The following is a 24,064-nucleotide window of genomic DNA, read 5'->3' as shown; positions in this document are numbered from 1 at the left end:
TTCAACATGTTGATTTATCCTCAGGATTCCGACTGTGACTTGTCATTGACAAACCGAAACAACAAAAGAGATAGTACAGGAAAGCAAGGTCGTGAGCCATGGGAAAGATAGCGACTATCGAATACTTTCGCGTTCCACCGCGTTGGCTATTCGTCAAGATTACCGACGCAGATGGAAACTATGGTTGGGGCGAAGCATCACTAGAAGGCCACACACAGGCAGTCGAGGGATGTTTGGATGCCTGGGCTGAGCGCTACGTTGGCTTTGAAGCGGAGTGAGATGCTTCCCAGTACACAAAACGGTATCAATACTGACGACAAAACAGTGACATTGAGCACATATGGCAAATGTGCTGGCGCACCAGCTTCTATCGTGGCGGACCAGTCTTCATGAGCGCCCTAGCTGGCATTGATATCGCACTCTGGGACCTCAAGGCTCGGAAACTCAATGTGCCAATCTACCAACTCCTTGGAGGCAAAGTACGCGACAAGCTCAAAGTGTATGCATGGATAGGCGGAGACCGACCAAACGACGTCAAAGAGCAGGCGTAAGTATCTCGAAGTAATGAGACTACAGCGCTGCTAACCCACTCCCACAGTCTCGCCCGCAAAGCTCAAGGCTTCCACGCCGTAAAAATGAACGCAACAGAAGACATCGGCTGGCTCGACTCCCCCTCAACCCTCCAATCCGCCGTCGACCGTCTCAAAACCGTCAAAGTCCTCGGAATGGACGCCGGTATGGACTTCCACGGGCGCATCCACAAGCCCATGGCCAAGCAACTGGCGCGAGCCCTGGAACCACACCACCCACTCTTCATCGAAGAACCCCTACTCTCTGAACACATCACGGGTATCACGTCGCTTCACAACCAAACTTCCATACCCATAGCGCTAGGTGAGCGTCTCCATTCCCGGTGGGACGTCCGTCCCTTCCTCGAAGCCGGCTGCGTCGACATCCTCCAACCAGATATCTCGCACATAGGCGGTATATCAGAAATGCGCCGTATAGCCTCCGCCGCAGAAACCTACGACGTAGCCATCGCACCGCACTGCCCTTTGGGTCCCATCGCCCTCGCCGCATGTGTTCAGGTAGATTGCACACTACCCAATTTCACGATCCAAGAGATGAGTTTGGGTATACATTATAATGCTGGTAGTCAGGATCTTACGTCTTACACGAAGAATCCCGAGGTGTGGGATGTGAAGGAGGGGTATATTGAGTTGATGAAGGGACCGGGGTTGGGGATTGAAGTTGATGAGGAGATGGTTAGGAGGGAGAGTAGGGGTGCGAAGGCTTGGGTTAGTCCGGGGTTTATTGGGCCGGGAGGGGAGGTTAGGGAGTGGTAGGGCGTTGAGTCTACATCTCATTGGCAGTGTGTGAATGAAGGCATCATGGGGAGGCCTGGAGGTTTGCAGGTTACTTTTGCTTGATGGGCAGAGACGTCATGGATAGGCCTGGAGGTTTACGTATACGTCTGTATGAAGCTTGTAAAGCCCGATGGCGACGTGAGTACCTCCTCGCTATTCCATGTGTCTCCTGTCTGCCCAATACTCCGAGGTGAAGGCGAACACAATAGGTAAATTTTCCACCTTCACTTCCCCACTTTGTTCCTATTGTCGTCTCCAGCAGTCACCTCGACTTTTCAAACCACCTCACAATAGAAAGATAGCTATTGTCCTATTCTTTCCAGCTTTGCAGCTCCCAGATGCCCAGTATATAAAGAGCGATTTCCCGCGTCCCCTCTCTTCTTTCTACAGCCCACACATTTCCAACACACACATACATACCATCACATATCTTCGCCAAAATGGCATTCCTCTTCTTCCTCGCCGTCTTTACTCTCCTGGGGTGGCTCGCTTGCGAGCATGATGACTTCTGGGCTTCTCCCCCTTCCTCTTCTTCTTCCTCGGTCCCTGCGGCTGGTCCGCATACCGCCCCATCTTCGCCTTCCTCTTCGCTGCCGCGCCGAGAGCGTCGAGCTCTTGCGCGTGCTCGGTCCCGGTCTCCTCCTCCGGTTCCTGAGTGGGCTCGCCCTGGCTCCCTCCTGTCGCCGCCCCGACAGCAGCAGCAACAGCAACAACAGCAGCAATACTTGCCCGCTGAGGGCAAGTACGACACGTTCCTGGACGTGAGGTCCACCGAGGCCTCTGGCCAGATAGAAAGAGTTTGGGATCCGGTTTGTGGGTGGCGCTGGCGTGCAGTTCGTGGTGAGAGATCGGCTGCGAGTTTGGTTCCCCTTCCGAATTCGCCTCCCCCCTCGCCTTTCGTCGCTCCGGTTCCTCCTCCGGTCGCAGTTCTTCCTGCTCCTGTTCCCGCTCCGGTTCCTGTGGTTGTTTCGGCACCACCCGCCCCCATTGTCGCACCGCCGCCGCCGCAGCGCACAGTCGCTGAAATCCTGGCCGGCATCCCGTCGAAGCCCGAAGGGCTCATACACATCTTTCCGCTCCCGGCTCCAGCACCAGGACCACAGCTACAGCCTCTGTTTGGTGGGTTGTCGCTGGCGACACCTGCTAATCATGCTTCGGGCTCCCTGGGACTGGTGCTGCCCGGCTTCACATCCTCGGTTTCGGCTCCTCTCCCTCCTCCTCGACACCCCTCTCCCCCAGCGGAGGCTGACCATAAGCCTCCGGCTGACGACAATTCCGGATTTATCGTGCCGCCACCTTCCCTCTCTCTTCCAGCTGGGGCTGACCATAAGCCCCAGGCTGATGACATTCCTGGACCTGTCGCGCCCGTTCCTCTCCCCTCCTCTTCTTTTGCTTTCGGGCCTGGATTCGGTGCTGCTGCTCCGTCCTTCGGTGCTGGTTTCGGTGCTGGTTTTGCCGCGCCTGCTCCCGCTCCTTCCTTCGGTGGCGCCTTTGGTGCCGGTTTGGCCTTCGCACCAACCCCGTCTTTCTCCTCTGGTCCCGCCTCCCGCCCCTCCTCGCGCCGTCGCGGTGGTGGCCGTGGCGGTAACGTCATCTACCAACTCCGCGAGGTCGCTGCCCCGGGCATCAAGGATGACGCCGACGACAACACCTCCAAGCAGGAGAAGCCTACCGACGCCGGGCTCAACAGCATCCCGCTGGTCATGGCAGCCGAATTCTGGGTTGTGAGCTCGACCGGTCTGGAAAAGATCGCCGACTACATCTCCGGTTCTTCCCTCGCCTCTTTCGAGACGAATCTTCGTCTCAAAGAGAACGGACTTCGCGCGTTTGCTAACCTCCTGCGTTGGCAATGCAGATCTGGTCAGTCGCTGCCCCCTGGTGGGACAGTGGCTCTTGGAACCCTCATCTCCGTGCTGGCACGTGTTGATGGGTTGGTGACTGGGTTTGTCGCTGACAATGGGGGTCAGCAGCAGCAGTTCGTAGGGGGCGACTTCCACTTGTGGGCGCGGGCGTGGCGCTACCTGGAGAAGTACGGCTGGCAGGAGAACAAGGTTCAACTGCAGCGAGAACTGGACGCGGCGGTGTTTGGGCAGTTGGAGGAGTTGGTGAGGAAGCACCAAGCCCATTGGGTGAGGTTTCTGAAGCCGGCTCGCGCTCAGAATTGAGGCGGTGGGGTGCAGCTTTGTTTGCGAGCGCCGTTTTGGTTTGCTCTTTTTTTGTATGCTTGTTGTCGGCTGGTCCGCAATGGGTACTGCACTTCACGATTAGTAGATAGCTGAGAATGGTACTTTTTCTGCCTTCTCATGTCATCTCCAAACCATGCTTGCCTCTGATGAAGTGATTCATTATACCTACCCTTGACATCCTCGACTACACCGGACTTTGACACATCCCAGCCTGTATGCCACTGGAGTATAGCGTGACATCCCAAGATCCCCTCCTACTTTGCCTCAAACGTCCGCGTACACCTCTAGGCTACCCCAATCTACTCCTCATCAACATTATCCAGGCTGGGGTGCCCGCTGAAGTGTTTGAACTTGATCGGCGCCGGCGACTCCCCCAAGAGACCAGAATGATGCACCGGCGGTGGTGGAAGGTGGATGGGTCGAAGGCCACCAGGCAGCAAGGGCGTAGGCGGGATGACGATGTCGGGTCGAGCGGGCGAGCCAGCCGGGGTAGTAGAGCCGAGTGTAGAATCAGCCATGGATCTGGTACTGTCGTTCCAAGATGCAGTCTCCTCCAGTACCACAGCTTCTTCACCTCCACCTACCCGGATCGAGGACGCCATCATGTTCATGTTGCGATACGCAGCGACGCTCTCTCCCATCGTTTCATCGACGTATGCAGTCTGACTCCACAGCAGCGCTTGCCACGGCCACACGAAGCCCTCGTCTTCCCAAGGCCAGGTGTGAGTCTCGGTGTATTCCATCAAGGCGAACGCAGCGAATATCAGCATGCTCGCACACAGGAAGCCGATCTACAAGCCGTTAGTAATGTCTTCCACGTAGTTTCCTCGACGTACATACCACGGCGTTGGTCAACTCTTGGGGTCTGGGGAAGTAACCGGGCTGCTCGTACTCTGCGACCGCAAACAGAGTACTGGCGGCAAGTGCGACAAATGCATATCTGTATTTGGCTAGGGGCGCGATAATCCTGCGATATTCTTGGCGGATGTTTTCGGGGAGGAAGAAATCTACGACCCGCGTTCTGATGCGACGTAGGAAATTGAACGTAGTGGCGGTAGCGGTAGCGGGTACGGTTGTCGAATTGGTTGTTGGAGTGGCCATCGTTGCGGGTGCGGGTGGAGAGGTGGCTGTGCGGGTCGATGTCGCGACTGCCTTATTCGCGGTCAGTGAGATCATGCTACTCGAAATGTCTGTGCGACGCGCTTCCCAATGCGAATTCCGGGGCGTGAAAGTAAGGAAAGCGCGCACTGCCTATTTGGGTAAGGAAAACAAACAAAGAAGACTGCGCGCATAGCAAACGCACGTCCGCGCGTTGCAGCAAACACCTGGCGGAGAAAAGCCCTGTCGTCTCTAGAATGATCACCGGCGGAAGGGTGCATTAGCCCAAGATGACAAGGTCAAAACAACTCGGACAGGCCAGACTAACCAAGTCATCCCATGATACTCACTATCGTCCTCTTCGCGTCCATCAATGAAGATATCAGGAATCTATTCAGGGTATATCATCAATCTACTGCCAAATCTACAAACAACACTCACTCCTTCGGCTTGAAAACGCGATGTCTCGCCAAAAGTTGCGATATCATGAAATGCGAAACATCCTCGTCGGCCCAATATGTCATGTGACTCGCTATACTAGCCAGTAGCGAGATATCAAAAGCCTGTTGCAATGTCAGAACCGCAAGCTACACATAGAGAAGACGTTGTTACTTACGCCTTCTTGAATACTGTAATCCACGCGACCGTTACTGTTCAGCGCCCGGACTTTGGCTTCCTCCTTCTTAAGTTTGCGACTTCGTTCTTCTAGCTCCTGCCATTCGAGATCCTTCTCTACGTCTCGCTCGCCGTCTTCGCTTTGTTGGCTCGCTCTTCGCTTTTGGAAACCAGCAAAGAGTGTCTCAATGTCGCCTTCGATGAGGGTGGGAGGGTGTTCACCATCTGTGCCCTCGGCAATGGTCTCTTGTCCGAGGCGGCGGCGACGCTCTTCGCTGATGAAGGCACTGGTAGGCTCGTTGAGTCCTGGCACGAGATTGACAGCGCTATTTGGGGCGGGTGCCGCGGCGGTGAGGGGTCGAGAGGTGCGCTGTCCTTGTGTATTGCTCCCTGCGCCTGTCATCTCGGTTCCTGATATGCCGAGACTGCGGTTGAGTAGTCCACTGGCGATACCTAGCACATGTGTTGTCAGCAAATAGCTCATAGTAATAATATGTCAGGTAGTCCGAGGCGATCTGAACTTACCAGATCCTAGAGAAGTCCAAAAGTCTGTCACACCCTGGCCAACGCGCTGTCCAATACCAGTAAAGCCTTGCGATGCAGGCGCACCGAAGATGCCCTTTTTGGTATAAGGTAGAGGCTGAGCCTTAAGGGCTGACATCGCTGGCGATATCAACGGCTCGATGCGATAACTGATCGGGTCGGTCGGATGGAAGATGTTGAAGACCTGTTTGCAGAGAGGCGAGGAAGTCGTGATGTCGAATGCATGCTCGTCTCCGCCTTGTGAGAACGGGTCATCAATCGATGTCGCAGGCGTCTTTGGTGGAACAAACCCAGTGGTAGAATTCTGCGGTCGTCCAACGATAGTACGCCCCTTGAGCATCTGAAACAGGCCAATAGGCGATCCAAGAGCATAGAAGTCCTCCACCTCAAAGTCCAGCTTCAGACCTTCTTCGGTAGATCTTCGTTGTTTGGCCGATTGTGTGCTTGGTTTGGCTTTTGGGTCTTTTTGGATGCATAAAATATCGAACATGATGGCAGACCCGAGCGAGTGCCCGACCAAGCTCACTTTGCCTTTGAAAGATGGGTTGCGCTCCTTGAATAGGCGGTAGGTGCGGTTCAGTTCGTTAACGACGATGCGAGAAATATGCCCCTTGTAAGCGGGGCTTTGATACAGCAAGATGTCAAGCGCGAGATCAGTGAGAAAATTGCGAACAGCGGGGACGCCTGTATTGTTAGTATTTGTTCTGGCTCAGGACCAGATCGCTTGACTCACCTTCAACGGTTATGTCCTCGAGATTAGGATACTCTTCATCTTCGTGGTCGAGATCGCCAAGGTCGTGTTCTTTGCGGTTGTGCTTCAAGCTTTGCTTAGGGAAGTCCAATAAGTGCCGCCAAATTATGGGGATGACTTGTATGCGGTTGTTCTTGGTCTCTGAGTCCGTTTCCGCATTCAGGGCTTGCAAATCGGGCGAAGCTGAGTAGACAGACTTGAGGGACTTGCGCAGTGTGTTGACGTCGTGGATGAAGTTGATAGACTCCATTCGCATTCCGAGCCGTTGTCCAATGCCATGTGTTACTAAGAGCAGATGCTCGATGTCACGGTCTTGATCACTGCCGTGCTGCGTTTTGTAGTCCTCACGCATCTCTTTCTCCTCACGCTTTCGCATTTCCTCTTCTTGTTGTTGCTCATATTCTGGTTTCGAGGATGTCATCAGTGACGAGACCTGTCGTTCGAGATTGCGCCTGCGCGTTTGGGAAGGCGACATGCTTCGTTCATTTTCCGACGCTTCTCCGTCGGCGTCAGAGTCCGACTGCTTGCCGTGATCTGAACCATATGCCAGGGCGGGTGTAGCCGGCCGATCCTCCAGTTTTGCGCTTTGAGGGCCCTTCCCTGGTGTCGGTTGTTTTTTCTTTTCTTTGGGATCAGTGTACCCTCGGATGTATTTGTACCCAGCATAATGCGCTCCTCCAGCGAAGCGCTGATACAGGGTACTGCCCATGCGCGACCACATGTCATCAGTCAACATCCAGGCTGTCGTCTCGTCTTGATAGGTAACGGTGGAGTTCAGATGTGCGCCGAACAGTCGGTGTGTGCGCGGTAAGTCGGCGGGCGCATTGGAGGTTGTAGATGCATCGCTGTGGTTGGAATCATTCGACTGTTTTGAAGCCTCTTTTTGTAGATTATCATATGACGACTTGGGCGTGACTGGGTTGGATGTCGAATCGCGATTCAGCCTGGCCAGCTCTTTGCGGTGGTCCTCGCCAGCACTTGGGCCCATAGAGAGCGGCCGAGCGCGGGGTTGCGAAACTGCTCGCTTCTCTTCCGGCTTCCCGAACTTCCATGGCTTGACTTTCAGGTAGCCTTCCTCGAGCTGCATGGCTAGACCTTCATCGACAGCCTCCCCATCCGGTGTGAACCAGGTCCCTCGCTTCACATCGTATACAGGACCCAGCCAGTATGAAGGCGCCAGCTCGCGTGTCTCGATCTCGACATCGAACAGGTAGTCTTCGTTGACGGGCACCTTTGTGGTTTTGGGAGGAGTCGCGCTCGCTTGGGTGGGCGTCGTGGGGCTGATGATGCCCTTTCGCAGTTCGTCGGCATCAGCTTCGTCGGCAGTCTTCTGGAAGGCGGCCTCGATGGCGCGAGAGTCGCTGGCGCCGAAGGGTATCCATTTCTTGGGTTTGGGCAGGGCCGTGTCTGGGGCCATGGCATGTTTCGAGAGAGGTTTGCGCTTGGGCGTCTGCCAAAGTCAGTGCCGCAACGGAAGGCAGGAGCGCTGTGGAGATGACGAAAGCCCAAAGGTGTATATTGACTACTTACATCTATAGCATGGAACCACCTCACAGCCAGCGGAGGACAGTCCTTGGGGTACCGCTTGAGACTCAGCCTGTACCTCCGGTCAATCACATGGTCTCCTCCCTGCTGGGGAGCCAGCACTGCCGCAGCTCTATCCTTCTCCTTCTCCTGCTCTGCCTTCTTCGCCTTGTCCGCACTTCCCTCGGCCTTGGGTGTCGCTGGGGGCTTGGGAGTGCCGGCGCGTGAAGGCCAGGGGGAGAGGTTGGAGAGGAAGCCTTGCTTGTTATCCGGGGCAGCCATTCTGTCGACTGGAGGGGCGTCGCCGCCAACGCGCAGCTTGCTCAGCCAGGACTTTGCGTGGTATCGTGAAGCTTGGAAGGGTGGAGCCAGCGGCCTTGGGCGGGGCGATCGGCAAAGCACGCGAAGATGGACGCGTCGAGGAAACGTGTTGGCGTTGGAGAGGGGCTCAGAGGGTAATGGCGGGCAGAGGCATGTTATACAGTCATGGGGCGGTGGCAGGTGTCAGAAACATGGGATTGCATGGGCTCGCTGGTGTCTTGCATGTGCCTCTGATTTCAGGGCCGCAGCATGGCCGGAGCGGCTAGTTACATCACTGGCCAACGCGCGGGGCAGCCGACTGCTCTTCCATTCGCGTCGCGCGTCGACGACATCACCACACCGCCACCCCTCAACACCATGGTCGTTCGCACCATTCACGATCTGAACGCCCGACAACAGATCTTGCGGCCGACTCTGCCTAAACCCTCTACGGACACGGAGCGCTTTTCTCTCGCAGATGCTGGTCATCTGAAGCTAAAGCTACAAGCTCTCGATCGTGTCATATCGAGCATACGGCCAGATAGTCCTAGCGAAGATGATATTGCCAATATTGACGATGCCTGCAAAACAAACCCATCTGGAGGCTCCGTCTACGTCGCTGGCTCGGAGAGGTTCTACCTCGTAGTAAAAGGCCTCACGGGGCCGCGCGCCACTGCCGATGCTTATGCTGAAGCATACAAGAACGTGCTACAAGGCAGGCCGTATGCTAACAAGTACAAGCTATCCGGGTGGGCGGGACCAACACCTATATTCTCAGAGATACGTCCTCTACTGCGAGATATTGACATTGCCTGCGAAACCAACCTCGAAAGCGCCTTTGCCATACTTGAGGAAAGAGGTATGTACAGAAGGGACCACATAATCTGACTCTGCTGATATGGAATAGCCAAACCCTTTCCCTTCCTCCGACTTCCCGCTGAGCTCCGCCTCCACACATACTCATTCCTTCTTCCCCCCGGGCCTCGCATCGTCCTTGACCCTTCACGTCAACACGTCACGCGTCCACGCCTCAACATCATGCGAACCAACAGGCAGATACACAATGAAGTGAGGAAGCTCTTCTACGGGAGCCGAAGAATGTTCATTCAAGTGGAACCCGGCCTTATGGACAAAGAAAGCGCAATAAAATATGGCCACGGCCTCAAGTGTTTACACATGTCAACTACAATAAACCCGACTATCCTGCAGCTTCTGAAAGAGCTGGAATTTCAGTTCCGTAAAGATCCATCCGGCGGGTGTTACCCCTCAAAATCATGGATGAACCCCATGGGCCGCATATACTACATGCTCAAGCTTGAGCGTATCAGTATCACCTTCACGGAGAGTGAATTCTACCGCTTAACTGCAGCGGGGTCTACGGATCCTAAAGCTTTGGAAGTACAGCGGATTCAATACGAGAAGTTGGAGCGCTTTGCCAGATGGTTTATTAAACAGATTCCGGCGTCTGTGAACGTATCGTGGTCACGCGAAGACGCGGCAATTTTCTTTAATAGCGCTGCTGTGGAGCAGCGTTTGTATCAGGCCATACAAGATAGGGCATTGCCTGAATAGGTCATACTGTCGCGGTGCCGGGACGATTCCAGGATGTCCATGAATAGATGGCCTTCGATTCGCCAATGCACAAATGCTCATCTCTATATCATACAGCATGTTGAGCGGGATGAGTGTACTGTTGCCTACATCAAGCAATTGAAGGTGAAGCAGCCTTTTCTCTTACCTGCACCGCGCTTGGTCCAAAAAGGGATAGTATCGTTCTCACCTCACTTCCTACCTCTTATATGTATACGCCACTTTATCGAACACCCCACTACTGACACCACCCGATCAGGAAAGTGAATAGCTGCGCGGCTCATGGCCATGGAAACAACCTCACCACCAGGCCACGACGAGGCTATGGGCAGCGCTCTTCCATATGCTGATAGTCGTCTAGGAAGACTACCCACAGAGCTTCTTCAGTCCGTTATCGATCATTCCTCGCACTTCCGTCTTGCCAGCATCGCATGCATAAGCCCTGAGCTGCGCGCGCTTGTCGAACGACAGCTATATCGCGATGTGGTCCTAGGCTGGGGCTTCGCGGGAGATCTATGGCCATTCTACCGGACAATCCAGTTGCGGCCGGATCTGTCCAGGAAGACTGAATATCTCGTCATCAAAGTCGTTGATCGCATGATGAGTATCGAGGTTCCCACGCTTGGTGTTGTACCACAGGGCGCGATGTTCCCCTCTACCATCCGAGCAGAAATAGAAGAAACTCGCATCGCTTGCGCTCTTCTCTTCTGGCAAATGACCGAGCTCGAATTCCTTAGCTTGTCGATTGTACAGGCCGACGAGGACGACGATGGCAGGCCCAGGCTCGTTTCCAAGTGCTTGAGCAAACTAATCTCCCATTTCGATAATCGCACAGCACATCTCACGAGATTCCCCGGACTAAAACAGCTACGAAGCCTCAAATTCGAAGGCACTGAGTTCCATTGGGTACTCGCCAAGTCCCCAGTTCTAGAGGAGATTGTTCTCACTCGTCCCAGCCACATCCTGGCCGACGGAGACTCGTCTGCGATCAATACTGCTGTCAAATCTCTCACAATCCCGGTACAATCCGCTGTTCTCAATCCAGCTTGTAGCCACTATGACGCCTTGTCTCCCTTCCTCGCACACTTCCCTCGCTTGGAAATTCTGCGTATGCCTTTCAACGATGCCGATGAAGGAGTAGCCGGACCCCGTTCACACTTCAATCTCGATCGCGACGATCAAGGTAGCTATACTGCCTTATTCCAGAAGCTCATGTCAGTGGCGCCTGTCTTAACAAGGTTGGAACTAGACGCATCCACTCACTGCAGTGAGGAGGACACCAGCTTTCTAGACCACGTACTACCCGGAGATGGCTTCCTTATTTTCAAGGCGCTCAGGCATCTTTTGGTACCTTATCAGTGCCTGTTCGGACGAGGTGAGCCACAATGGGCGCATATCCAGCAACCGGCGGATGAGATGCTGCCCCCAACTCTTGAGACCTTGAAGGTCCATTTTCCAGAGCTGGCATTCCTTGACTGGCTCACCACGTTATCTTACTATCGGAAGCAGCTTCCTGTGCTGGAGCATATTGGTATCGCGTGTTCAAGCTGGGTTGGAGGCTCATATGTTGACTTTGCGTTTACCTCGTATCCGCACCCTGCGCTGGACGTGCTTTCCTCGATGGGTATTGAGTGGAGCATTCATATCCCACAGTGTTGCTGGAGGCCGACATGGGACGACTATGATCTCCGGGCTTCGGATGCAGTTGCGTGGATGGATAGGACTTTTGGTCCTTCGTATCGTGGTGAGCTTTGGATACGATGGTCATGGGGTGGATTTGGCTAATGACGTGTGTCTAGGTACGGTGTTTAACCCCACTCCTGGTGACGACTCGGAGCTAGACCCACCGCCAGTCGTTCTCAAAAGGCAAGCAGACAGTGGAAGTGCAGTCGAAGTCAATCCTGATGCTCAATACACCGCCGCCGAACTAGCTATCTTGTTGGAAGCATCCACTACCGTGCTCTACGAATGGTAGAGGCGTCGGCTCAACTCGATCGATCCTGGGGCTTCACTCAAATAGCGTCAGCAGCGGCCATTGAAAGCGTGGCAAGGCTTGTTGCGGATGCATTTGCACGTGGCTACAGGCTACTATGTCGAGCGGAGACACTGAGAACCCAAAAGCATGAATATGGCATTTTACTATCCCAGCAGTAACAGTGTGAAGAAGATTGTGTTGAATTTCGTGATATGCTCCTTCATAGCGTATTCTGCGGAGGTTCTCCTCTTAGGCATGTTGTGAGGCGAAGCGACAGTGAAGTCGTTGCATTCACATTGCTTCGGTGGCGGCGTTCCAGCTGTGTTCTCTCAACGCACGTACCCTTTTCGAACCCTTCAAATCTCACCTTCCAAAGCTCTTCAGACTCTTCCCTCCCCCCACAGAAAGTGTTGGTCAACCGAATCACTACAACCACGACATTGACGCAATCCATCCATACCCACTAACGTATTCCAGTTAATCCACAGCTATGGCGTCTCCACAGCAAGATCCAGAGGCTCTCTCCGAGGAGCTCAAGACCCTCGATATATCCACAGCAGCTACAACGCCTCCAAAGCCAGGCCTAGAAGCTCTACCCGTCGAGCTCATGACATTAGTAACGCAAAGCACCAACGCCAAAGGCAAGGCCATTCTTTCCGGCGACGACCTCTGCAATCTGCGCTCTACAAGCCGGCGTATACAACAAACAACATATGACGGCTGGAAAAAACGCTGTTTTGCTACCCGAAAACATATGCTGTCCCGCGCCAGTCTCCAATGCCTTCTGAGCATCTCCATCGATCCTGTTTTCAGAAATTACGTCGAGGAAGTGGCCATCGGACCTGAGCACGTGAACGGATACATGGCTTTTTGGAAGCTAAAGAATTGCAATTCTAAAGAGCAGGAGGAAGACTGGCCCAAGACGTATGGGCCAGAGCACGCAAAGCTTGTCGAAGAGCAGGAAGAGTTCGATGCCAGCGATGAAGCAGTGGAAATGTTGAAGTCGGCACTGCGAGGTTTCCCGAACTTGAAGCATGTACGCATTGACTCTTACCCGAAAGACTCTTACCCAAAGAAAGACGATGATGCTGCTGCCTGGACTGAGGCTTGGGGCTCGAAGCGCGTCCTTCGCGAAATGGGCTGGGGAGCCTACGGACATTGGGCTAGCCCTCAATGGGCACTTCGCAACGAAGGAGACTCCTGCCGCGGTAAGCTACATGGCCACATCGACAAAGTGCTCTCGGCGCTGCGAGGTATCGAAGACCGCAAAAACTGGACTCTGGAAGTCGCACTGAATACGATGGTACTGCGTTACGAGAAACAACCGTTCGATATCTCGAGCTCCGATTGGACACGTGCTCAGCACCGTGTTACACAATTGAAGTTCATCCGGACATTCGAAGTCTTTGAGAAGTGGTGGATCATGGGGTTGCTGCAGTCCGTCAGCGGTAATCTCAGGTCGCTTACGTTGTGTAGCGAGAATGTGCCCACCTTCCTTCGATGGACCCAGTTCCCTACTCTCACGCACCTCGACATCCGTAGTAGTCCGATAGCATCACCTCTTTTCAAGAGAGTTCTGTTCAAGCACCGAAAAACCCTGCAGAGCCTTCACCTTTGTGGCGCGAATCTGTATGGTTGGTTTGACGACGAAGATGCGTTTGAGCCCTCCGACTTTGCGGATGTCGAAGATTCTGATTCCGACGAGGATGGAGTGGTTCAAGTGGTCAATGGACGAAAGCTGAAACCGGGACTCGTCGAGCTAAAAGATGCAACTTGGTTTACGATCTTCAAGCAGTTGACGATGTCTCCTTGCCTGATAAGTGTTCGATTCGCCAGACTTTCTCAATACCAGACCCGTGTCAACAATATATACCGACCCGGCATGTATACCACCGAAAGTGTAGCTGAGCATCTCACTGGCGGCTTCTCGCTTGCAGCTGAAGGAGATGAGGTGGTAACGAGCCTGGGTCGCGCTGTGAAAGAGCGCATCGCCGTTGAAATGTTAGACAGAGATATAAGCGACAAAATCTGGTTCTCCGATGGGTGCTCGGAGGACTGGGATGCTTAGACTAGATCGCGGCACAGAAATGGCGTGAGGCATGCCAAGGCGTGGGATATTCCAAGAGACCCATCGCTTGCGTGCTTGTCTGAATCGTGGTAGAAGTGGGGTAAGCCCACTTTTATGCGCATGTAGTGAGTTGAGGCCATTACGGCTGTCAAATGGATGCAAAGTTTTCCCTGGTGTATGATATCTCCATGACGGCAATTGAAGTTATTGTGCTCAGTGTACCGGATTCTGCCTTTGTGATACCGTGACAAAGTAGCTGAGCATGTTACAGACGCAAGTATTACGACCGATCTAGCTTGCGACTAGAACCTTCCGTAATCAAGATGGAAGGTGTGGAGTAAGCGGACCTTGGTGCTTGGCGCGGATGCAGAAGTGATTGTTGAGTCTCGTGACCCGCGACGGAAAGCTCGGCGCTGCAGTCAAGCCACCGGTGACAGATAAGAGCGACAAGAGGCTGGCTTGAGCCCGCCTGAGTGGGGATATCCAGGCGAAATACGCCTTGTCATGTTGGTGTTAAGCTTCGCCGTTAGCATGCGGCGTGACGACCTCAGCAGGTTCCACGGAGGACGCTCGGGAAGGTGTTGGGCGCCTGGAGCGATACGAGAGAATCGAGGCTTGGCGGAAGGGTGTCCGTGAAGGTAAGTGGCTTGAGCATCTGTAGTCGATGGCAGCGTGCTTGGAATCTGGCGCAGAATGACGTTGGTGTTGTGGCTTCGGTACGGAAGTCGGCACAATCACGCCTGCGCCGAGAAATTAGCACGGCTAGGCGGATCGTAGGCGAGCGGGATGCTTGGCTGGGACCGAACAGCTCGCCACCTCTTTTCACTCATCCCCGCTCGCAGTGCTGGTGAACGGGTGTTACCAACCCCGCTGTCGTCATGCCCGGCACTACTAACAGCACTTTGGGGTGGCATCTGCCGCTCAATCGTCTCAACGTTACTCGATGATGCTGTTGTGCAGTGTGGTAAAAGGCAGGCAGGGTCAGATGTGCCATCCAGTATATCCAGAGGGCTGACAACCAAACGTTTGCGGACATGCATGCATCTCTTTGTTGACGAGTGCCGACCGTTACCGACGATGACGTTCCCTGCACCGGTCCCAAGATAGTCACCATCACGCCAAGCTCTCGATATCGCACGGTTCTTGGCTGCTCTCATGGTGTGTGCACCCGCGTGCCAACTTGCTTGTTTAAAGTCTGCCATGTCCCCGGATCTAGATCTTTTGTCTGCATCCCATTCACTTCTTAGCACCAGAAATCACTCACTATGGGCAAGAAGGCACCGTCTCTCGAGGGCCACAAGTCCGGCCAGGCTAACGAGCCTCTCTCCAAACCCGCACATGCCCTCCCATGGAAGGACGTCGTCGCCGAGATCAAGTGTAACGACGAAGACGGTCTGACTACTGCGGAAGCAAAGTCGAGACATGAGAAGTACGGCAACAACGATCTGGGCGACGATGGAGGTGTATCACCAGGCAAGATTCTGCTAAGGCAGGTCGCCAACGCAATGACATTGGTATGTTACCTCAATGAGCACACAATGTAACAATCCTAACAAATTCCAGATCTTGATCGCTGCAATGGCTGTGTCCTTCGCTATTCAATCGTGGATTGAGGGTGGTGTAGTAACCGCCATCATTCTGCTCAACGTTATCATCGGTTTCGTCCAAGAGTTCAATGCTGAAAAGACAATGGACTCGCTTCGATCACTCTCTTCGCCAACAGCCACCGCTGCGCGAGACGGAAAGACTGTTACTGTGCCAACCATTGAGGTTGTTCCCGGTGATTTGATTGAGCTAAAGACAGGTGACACTGTCCCTGCTGACATCCGGTACGTTGAATTGCGCTAAACTAGTTTGTACGTCACTGACTCGCATCCAGTATCATCGAAGCCCTAAACTTTGAAACCGACGAGGCTCTACTTACTGGCGAATCCCTCCCAGTCAACAAAGATGGCGATGCCGTTTTCGACGAGGACACCGGCCCTGGTGACCGCCTCAATGTCGCCTACAGCTCCTCGACCGTTACCAAGGGACGCGCCCGTGGTGTCGTCTTTGCTACTGGAATGTACACTGAGATCGGTTCCATCGCCATGTCTCTTCGACAGAAGGGTTCCCGCGTCCGCGAAGTCAAGCGCAAGCCTGATGGCAAAGCCAAACCTCATCGCTACGCCCAGGCATGGTCTTTGACTGCTGCCGATGCCGTCGGCCACTTCCTTGGTGTCAACGTCGGTACTCCCCTGCAGAAGAAGCTCGCTCGTCTCGCCATCCTCCTTTTCGGTGTCGCCGTCGTCTGCGCAATCATCGTTTTGGCCGCCAACAGCTTCTCCAACAACAGCGAGGTCATCATCTACGCCGTAGCCACTGGTCTCAGTATGATTCCTGCCTCCCTTACCGTCGTCTTGACCATCACAATGGCCGCCGGCACAAAGCGCATGGTGCAGCGTCACGTCATTGTTCGCAACCTGAAGTCGCTCGAGGCTCTTGGTGGTGTCACTGATATTTGCTCCGACAAGACTGGTACTCTCACACAAGGAAAGATGGTTGCAAAGAAGGCATGGATCCCTGCTAAGGGCACATACTCCGTTGGCCAGTCCGACGAGCCACACAACCCCACCGTTGGCGCCCTGATGTTCAACCCCAAACAGCCACGCCATATCGACCCTGATGTTGACGAGAAGACAGAGACATGGGAGGAGCTTCTACAGGACAACGAGCACCTGGTCGACTACCTCAAGGTTGCTTCGCTCGCCAACCTGGCCCATGTTCATCAGACTGACGAAGGTCAATGGAACGCACGAGGTGACCCAACGGAGATCGCTATCCAAGTCTTTGCCTCTCGCTTCAAGTGGAACCGTCTCGAACACACCGGTGGTGACACACCTGCATGGAAGCAGCTTGCCGAGTTCCCCTTCGACTCCGATGTCAAGAAGATGTCCGTTATCTTTGAGGAAACCGCTAGCTCTAAGAAATACGTATTCACCAAGGGTGCTGTTGAGCGTGTCATTTACTCCTGCACTCGCGTATTCAACGATGAGAGCGAATCTGGTGTTGACCTTGACGACGACTACCGCGAAGAGATCTTGGCTAACATGGAATCCTTGGCTTCCATGGGTCTGCGTGTTTTGGCGCTCGCAAGCAAGGAGTACGATGGCCCATCACCTGAGAAGGGTCAGGACCTTGACCGCGAGAGTATCGAGAATGGCTTGATCTTCCGCGGTCTTGTTGGACTGTACGACCCACCCCGCCCCGAGACTGCCGGCTCCGTTCGCCAATGCCAGAAGGCTGGTATCGAAGTCCACATGCTCACTGGTGATCACCCTGGTACCGCTCGCGCAATCGCCATTGAAGTCGGTATTGTGCCATCGAACATGAACACTCTTCCCAAGGAAACCGCAGATGCCATGGTCATGACTGCATCGCAGTTCGACAAGCTCTCCGACGACGAAATCGACGCTCTTCCCCTACTTCCTCTGGTCATTGCCCGCTGCGCCCCGAACACCAAGGTCCGCATGATCGACGCCCTTCACCGACGCAAGGCCTTCACTGGTATGACTGGTGACGGTGTGAACGACTCCCCGTCCCTTAAGCGCTCAGATGTTGGTATCGGTATGGGAACTGGATCCGATGTTGCCAAAGACGCTTCCGACATTGTTTTGACCGATGACAACTTCGCCTCTATCCTGAACGCTATCGAGGAGGGTCGCCGCATGTTTGACAATATCCAAAAGTTCATTCTCCATCTACTCGCTCAGAACATTGCGCAAGCCTGCGTTCTGCTCATTGGTCTCGCATTCAAGGATGAGAGCGGACTCTCAGTCTTCCCAGTGTCTCCCGTCGAAGTCATGTGGATCATCATGATTACCTCCTCTCTTCCCGACATGGGTCTCGGTTTCGAGGTCGCTGCGCCAGACATTCTCACTCGCCCACCTCAAAATGTAAGTTCACGTCCATTTGATCGACTCTTTATACACATGCTAATAGATTGCAGCTCAAGCGCGGTGTCTTCACCATCGAGGTCATCCTCGACATGTTCGTATACGGACTTTGGATTGCCGCTCTCTGTCTCGGCGCGTTCTCCCTGGTCATGTTTGGCTTCGGAGATGGCAACCTCGGAAACGGCTGCAATGAATCGTTCAACGACACTTGCGACACCGTCTTCCGCGCTCGTGCGACTACTTTCGCCTGCCTTACCTGGTTCTCCGTCTTCCTGGCATGGCAAATGTTGGACATGCGCCGCTCATTCTTCATGATGCAGCCCAACTCCAACAAGTACTTCACGCAATGGGCCATTGACGTCTGGCGCAACAAGTTCCTGTTCTTCTCCATCATCTTCGCTTTCGTCACCATCTTCCCCGTTCTGTACATCCCTGTCATCAACGACACCGTCTTCAGGCACAAGGGTATCAGCTGGGAATGGGGAATTGTATTCGTCGCTACATTCCTGTTCTTCCTCGGCATTGAGTCGTGGAAGTGGGGCAAGCGCGTGTACTTCAGGAAGCGCGATGCTAAGAATGGCGTTGCCAGGAGGGGCTCCGTTGATCTGGAGTCGCGCGTGTTTGAGCGATACCTCAGCACGGCTATCAGCACTGACGGTGAGGATGGCGAGAAGAAGTCAGGTGCAGGTGCATGAGCAAAGAAATGACACGAAGAAGCATGATTTCTTTCGAGCAATCTCTTTGAGAGCTCTTAATGTTTAGGGCCAGGCTTAGTCCTGGATAAGGCGTTTGAAGTTGCTTGCATAGCCCGCGATCGCAATACCTCTTGCCATCTTGGCTGCGATGAAAAGGCTTTTATAGTCATACAGCATGTACATAGTAATCTAGATACCACAACGAACTGAACAACGAATTTTTACCATCCATATCTACATTTTCACATCTGTCTGCATTTGATACTGACATTCAATTCGAGCTTCATGGTATCGCCATGGCAGCAGCACCCAACATGCACCTCGACGCGAGTCTACCTCCACATCCACACCACCCAAACTCTAATCCAAAGGAATTGCAGTCAGACCATCACGAGACGAGCGCAAACACAAGTCCACCTCGACACGAGTCCCGCACAGTCCTCAGGCGTCCTTCTCTCAAAGTCTGTTCGGAGGCTTGCGCAACACGCAGCCCGCCCGACCCACAATATCCCCACAGCCTGCCCACTCCGCCATGGCATGCCAAACCTTTCCGCTCCACTCACACCAAGACCGAGACAGTGCGTCCTGCCTCGGCGCCTAGACCGCACCAAGGATTTAGCGCGTTGGTGGAGTACGTCAGCCCAGGGATGCAGTCACTACAGTAGTCTTGGAAATGGCCTGAGCTGGACGAAAAAGGTCGTGCCGATGAGCGGCTGGAGGATCGTGAGGCGTGCGTATTGGGGAAACACAGGCTGGGACTCTGTTGGAGATTGAGATTGTAGCACTGTGCGAACGGCGATGTTGGGAACGATAGGCTTTATTGCTTGATCTTGCTTTTTCCCGTTTCCCGCTGTCCTCATGTCTGCGCTCTGCATCATCGTTCGCTACCAACCCCGGTACCGCTGACGCTGCAAACCAGCCATGGAGCGTTCAGCCCAACCAACCCGACCAGTTTACACACATGCAACATTCTAAGTCTATCGGACCGTGATAAGGATGGATAAGCTGCAGCTCGGCGTTTTTCAGCCGTCCCCATCACGCATCTAGAACGCTGAGCCAAGCTTCCTTGAGCGTAATCAAGAAGTGGCGAAAAAAGACGTGGCTGTGGAGGCTGAGCGCGTGGGTGCAGGTGTCATAGGAACGCGCGACAGCGCTCGGGTAAGTGGGCCTCCGGGGTAAGATGGGGGGTTGCTAACAAGTGTTAAGAAGTGACCGCTACGCACATCTTGTTTTGCGTGATCTTGAAACCTTGTGTACGGCCGCGGAAACACATCATTCCATTACCTCGAAATCACGACACGGACGGACGCATACGATAGACGCAAGGACGTGCGATTTGTACGCGCAATCGTCCTCGCTGGTTTTGCCGGTATACCCGCGCTGTTCTTCCGTCGTTCCCCCGTCATCGCAGATCCTACCACGCCTACGTTTGGCCTTTCCCCGCACCAAAAGTGTCGAGGTCGAGACGCATCCCTTCCCCCCCAGCTACCAAGCTTGAGCTGCGTTTCCCCCACACACGTCAGTCGAACCAAGCCAACGCTGCATTCCGCATTCTCCAAAGTTTGGAAGCAACAATGCCTGCGGTTTCGAGCCACGGTTTTGTTCGCAGTCTGGAAGCGCGCGAATGGCGCGATACCGTTGGCCAGTCTGGGATGACGCCTACGGCGTTTAGTTTTTTGATTCCCGTGTTTGTTGTTGCTATTGTGGCGCCTTTGTAAGTTTCGCTTGGAATTCTTTTTGGACTCTTGAAATGGATGGGGTCTATGAGACTGGGATGGTTGGAGAAAGAATTGGGCTAATTGTTCTTGATATAGTTTGTGTATATTCTGCATTCGGAGAAAACGACAAGCTGTGCCTGTTCCAGTGCGCCGCCCACTACCAAAGGCAAAGAAGCCTGCGCTGAGGCGTGCGGAAGCGAGGGAAAAGTTGAACGAAGTCACCGAGGTTGTCAGTCTTACTGGGTCCTCATCATCGCAACATCGTGATGGCGCGGACGACGACAATGAGGGAGCGCTTGGGGTAGTAGAGACACGTTCGGTGCTCGAAAGAGAATGGTAAGTTGAGAAGATCTACCGTACCCATCCCGACTCTCAACTAACATCATTTCCAGCGCGATATGTCTCTCAACCCTCCACGCCCCCGCCCCACCCGAGCCCGCCAAACTCTCGCCAGAAACACCCATAACCGATGCCGCGGCCCTACCCGCCTCGCTCCCACAATCCACAGACCCCTCGACAACACCATCCTCCTCCGATCCATCCGACCCAACCACCACTACCAGCCCCGATTCCGAAACCATTCTCAAGCTCCTCGTCTGCAGCCACGAATTCCACGCCGACTGCCTCGTCTCGTGGTTCGTCCTCCGCAAGACCAGCTGTCCGATATGCCGCTCCATGTACATGAGCAAAGAAGCACTCGATCAGCACGACGAGGAAGAGAGGATCGCGTTAGGTGGCGATGCGACGCCTGCGGCGTTGGAAGCGGGGACTGCGAATCAGACACCGGCACCGCTGCCTATGAGTAATTGGCAGTACTTCTTGCATGGGAGTGGGATCAGGAGACAGCAGGCTGTTGAGGCGAGGACGAATGCTCAGGCTCAAGCGCAGGCTCAACCTGCAGTGGAGTTGCAGGATCGTACGCCTCAGACGGGGGAGCAGAGTGAGGATGCGAATGATGCTGCGGCTGCGGCTGCGGGTCCGGCGGATACGGCCGTGCAGCAGCCAGATCAGCCGTCTAGGTCGAGGTGGCAGAGACTTTTGAGGCGGTAAGCAGTACCTGATACCAGATGGTTTGATTGGAGTGATTGTATTTTCTCTTGAAGTTTTGTTTTAAAAGCTTCAAGAAATAGTACAATCACTTCAATCGAACCATCTTGTATGACGACTCCGGCATTTTGAGATGGTTTCACGGTCATGGGTATGCATAGCAGAGCCTGTTTTCCTTTTCGAGATACCCACTGGACGCATCATGGCGTTTCTTACACGATTGAATGAAGACAATTATCATTATGCTTTTACTCCTTCTATGAGCGTCGTTCCAGGCTGAACACCTGGGCAGGTCTAGAGCCTACATCAACGCTAGGTCACATATCTTGTATTCTGCCATGTTGATGTAGGCTGTAGGCCTGTTCGGCTTTTTTCTTGTTGCCCGCTCAAGACCCAAACCAGAAGTCATTCTCGCTCTGCGTTACCGGATCGAAGGAGCCATTGCCGGCCGTCACAAGGCCCTCGAACTGTCCCCAGCTAGCGAAGTCGGACCAGTCGAGTAGATCGAACGAGAACGTAGGGTTAGTCGCGTTGTTATTAGTGTTGTTGAATACTGCTGCGCTATCGGAGATGTCGATGTTACTGTTGTTGCTGCTGTACATCAGGGGTGGCAGATTCGCCGCAGGCGCGACGGAATCGGGGTTTGGAGCCGACATTGGTAACGAGAGGAGCGATGTGTCCTGGAAGCTGGCATTGTCGGCTACTGGCGTCGATAATCTGCCTGACTGGCGTACTGCCTCAGTCCTAAGCTCTTCCAACACGACACAATAACGATGCGCAAGGCAGTCGGTATCACTAACTGTCTCCAGTTGCCTCTGACATTTGACACCAGCCTCGAAATATCCCTCGCATTCTACTTTGGTCTTCACACCCAAGCCCTGCTGAATGCGATGGATGTATAGCACTACCACCGCACAGAAGGCGTAGTACTGGGTGAACCAAAAAGAGCGGAAGAGGTTAGACGCCTTGAACACGTCATCTACCGAGCGTACAATAGACATGGCAGCTTCGAGGCAAGCGGTGATGTTTGCCGATGCGTCATACGTTGTGCTGAGTCCGGCGCTCCAGTTGGGATGGGTGCCCATATGGGTCAGACTCGCGAAGTCTCGCAGTAAGAAGGGTCGGTGGATGAGCAACAGCGCATGGTGGTACGCCAGATTGAGCACCGAACGCTGACGCTGGTAGACTGGTATGAGCAACTGGTTGTCGATACGGTCTATCGAGGTCGAACCGGAAAGAAATCCTGACAGGGAATTCTTCCACGCGTGCAGTTCTGATGTATATTTCGACGACAGCTCGATGCGCAAGGCCAGACTGGGCGGGCGAATTGAGTAAAGGTCTCGTAGCACGAGAGACACGATGCGTGTCAATTTAATGTGCTCAACAGGGGCTGTCATTAGGGAATAAGTAAGCCGCGAGGGTAGGTTGATGTAGTTCGGTTGGAGATCGTTGTCGTTGACGATGGTAGGCAGCTCCTGGACCCATTGTGTTAGTGATCCCCAACTTTGATGACGCCAGATACACTTACTTGATCGATATCCTCGTCCTTGAAAGTCCGTGGACGACCTAGAGCAGCGGCGAGGTACTTGTCTAGTGAGTATGCCACCCAAAATAGGCGTCTTCGGCTCTCGATCTCTACATAGTCCACCTTGGTCGAAGGATCGCATTTCCTTCCACGATTCAGGCCGATAGCGAAGGCGAGATGCGAGAGTTCGCCGAAGAGACTCCAGCAGTGGTTGATACGGGATTGTGTCAGGAGGTAGAAACATTGCAGCAGTCGTGCCTGAACGCTCGCTAGCCTTACGGCGCCGCGTTCTTGCAATAGTTGCGCTTCGGCTGCGCGGAAGTATCGAGCGCTATTCGACATTAGCAGAGCCTACAACAGCGGCAGCGTCGACAAACCTGCTAGTCTGCACCGTACTGCCGAGTGGCATATATGCTTGTGCTTGCGCAAAGACTACCATCAACAATGCAACTTTTGCTTTGCCATCTTCTTTACTTCTCATCTCGCCTTGGGTGTCATAGAACTCCTCGACAAGCTGTTCAATCGTTGGTCGATGAAGAAAGCGATGAGTCGGTGCTGCATAGTCGAAATATCGCTCCACAAGCCTCTGCGCATCAGGCTTTGGTGGTGGGACGAAGATGGAAAGATCAAACTCAGGGAGGGGAGCGTCGCCAAAGGTGAAGATGGTAGAGTCATGCGACAAGGAGGAATTCGTGTGCAGACGCTTCTGAATACGGATGAGAAACGATGCTGCGCTTGAAGAGCCAACATAGTGGCCTTCTTGATCTCGTTGGGCGCCCTGAGGTACCGGAGAATCTCGCGAGGAAGGGCGATTGATCTGGTCTGTAGCCATGCCTAGAGCGTTTGATTCGGAGTTTTCAGGATTCGAATAACTCTGCGGGTCGATAGGAGTCAGAGGACTAGGATAAATGCGTGGGAACTGTGTTGTCGATATCGCAGTCTCTTCTTTCGCAGACGTCCCAGAGGCTAAGCTCTCTTTCCGTCTTGAGGCTAGTGCATCTGAGGCTATCGCGGGATCGTCGACAATGACAGAAGGCAGTCTTCCTCGAGTATACGACGCAGTAAACTCGCACGGCAACCCAGATCGCAGACAGAGCGCACAAGGGCATCTTCCGGTACATCTAACC

At 53.9% G+C, this 24,064-nt stretch overlaps 8 protein-coding genes across 8 annotated transcripts; 6 read left to right on the top strand and 2 right to left on the bottom strand.

Moving 5' to 3' along the window:
- Positions 1-98: 98 nt before the first annotated feature.
- On the top strand, positions 99-1,346 carry J4E88_004507 (uncharacterized protein; the record flags this gene model as incomplete). The annotated part of the gene is made up of 3 exons (XM_049398152.1): positions 99-274; positions 326-547; positions 599-1,346. The coding sequence occupies 3 exons, from the start codon at positions 99-101 to the stop codon at positions 1,344-1,346; spliced, it is 1,146 nt and encodes a 381-aa protein (XP_049255713.1).
- A 359-nt stretch (positions 1,347-1,705) lies between these two features.
- On the top strand, positions 1,706-3,532 carry J4E88_004506 (uncharacterized protein; the record flags this gene model as incomplete). The annotated part of the gene is made up of 2 exons (XM_049398151.1): positions 1,706-1,712; positions 1,758-3,532. 2 exons carry the CDS (start codon positions 1,706-1,708, stop codon positions 3,530-3,532), a joined length of 1,782 nt encoding a protein of 593 aa, XP_049255712.1.
- A 320-nt stretch (positions 3,533-3,852) lies between these two features.
- On the bottom strand, positions 3,853-8,366 carry J4E88_004505 (uncharacterized protein; the record flags this gene model as incomplete). The annotated part of the gene is made up of 8 exons (XM_049398150.1): positions 3,853-4,344; positions 4,394-4,560; positions 4,625-4,701; positions 5,093-5,214; positions 5,268-5,719; positions 5,792-6,493; positions 6,543-8,010; positions 8,091-8,366. The coding sequence occupies 8 exons, from the start codon at positions 8,364-8,366 to the stop codon at positions 3,853-3,855; spliced, it is 3,756 nt and encodes a 1,251-aa protein (XP_049255711.1).
- Positions 8,367-8,762: 396 nt separating this feature from the next.
- On the top strand, positions 8,763-11,759 carry J4E88_004504 (uncharacterized protein; the record flags this gene model as incomplete). Its single annotated transcript, XM_049398149.1, has 3 exons — positions 8,763-9,243; positions 9,292-9,915; positions 10,336-11,759. 3 exons carry the CDS (start codon positions 8,763-8,765, stop codon positions 11,757-11,759), a joined length of 2,529 nt encoding a protein of 842 aa, XP_049255710.1.
- Positions 11,760-12,439: 680 nt separating this feature from the next.
- J4E88_004503 (uncharacterized protein) lies at positions 12,440-14,017 on the top strand (the record flags this gene model as incomplete). The annotated part of the gene is made up of 1 exon (XM_049398148.1): positions 12,440-14,017. The coding sequence occupies one exon, from the start codon at positions 12,440-12,442 to the stop codon at positions 14,015-14,017; it is 1,578 nt and encodes a 525-aa protein (XP_049255709.1).
- Positions 14,018-15,282: 1,265 nt separating this feature from the next.
- On the top strand, positions 15,283-18,647 carry J4E88_004502 (uncharacterized protein; the record flags this gene model as incomplete). The annotated part of the gene is made up of 4 exons (XM_049398147.1): positions 15,283-15,531; positions 15,581-15,846; positions 15,897-17,952; positions 18,006-18,647. 4 exons carry the CDS (start codon positions 15,283-15,285, stop codon positions 18,645-18,647), a joined length of 3,213 nt encoding a protein of 1,070 aa, XP_049255708.1.
- Positions 18,648-20,221: 1,574 nt separating this feature from the next.
- On the top strand, positions 20,222-21,415 carry J4E88_004501 (uncharacterized protein; the record flags this gene model as incomplete). The annotated part of the gene is made up of 3 exons (XM_049398146.1): positions 20,222-20,313; positions 20,486-20,701; positions 20,758-21,415. 3 exons carry the CDS (start codon positions 20,222-20,224, stop codon positions 21,413-21,415), a joined length of 966 nt encoding a protein of 321 aa, XP_049255707.1.
- A 383-nt stretch (positions 21,416-21,798) lies between these two features.
- J4E88_004500 (uncharacterized protein) lies at positions 21,799-24,046 on the bottom strand (the record flags this gene model as incomplete). The annotated part of the gene is made up of 4 exons (XM_049398145.1): positions 21,799-22,887; positions 22,941-23,268; positions 23,315-23,977; positions 24,039-24,046. 4 exons carry the CDS (start codon positions 24,044-24,046, stop codon positions 21,799-21,801), a joined length of 2,088 nt encoding a protein of 695 aa, XP_049255706.1.
- Positions 24,047-24,064: the final 18 nt, after the last annotated feature.

The sequence above is a fragment of the Alternaria novae-zelandiae genome, assembly GCF_023758075.1.
Source record: "Alternaria novae-zelandiae strain BMP 2774 chromosome Unknown scaffold_8, whole genome shotgun sequence".
NCBI lineage: Eukaryota > Fungi > Ascomycota > Dothideomycetes > Pleosporales > Pleosporaceae > Alternaria > Alternaria novae-zelandiae.
This window is presented reverse-complemented; position numbering and strand designations above follow the sequence as displayed.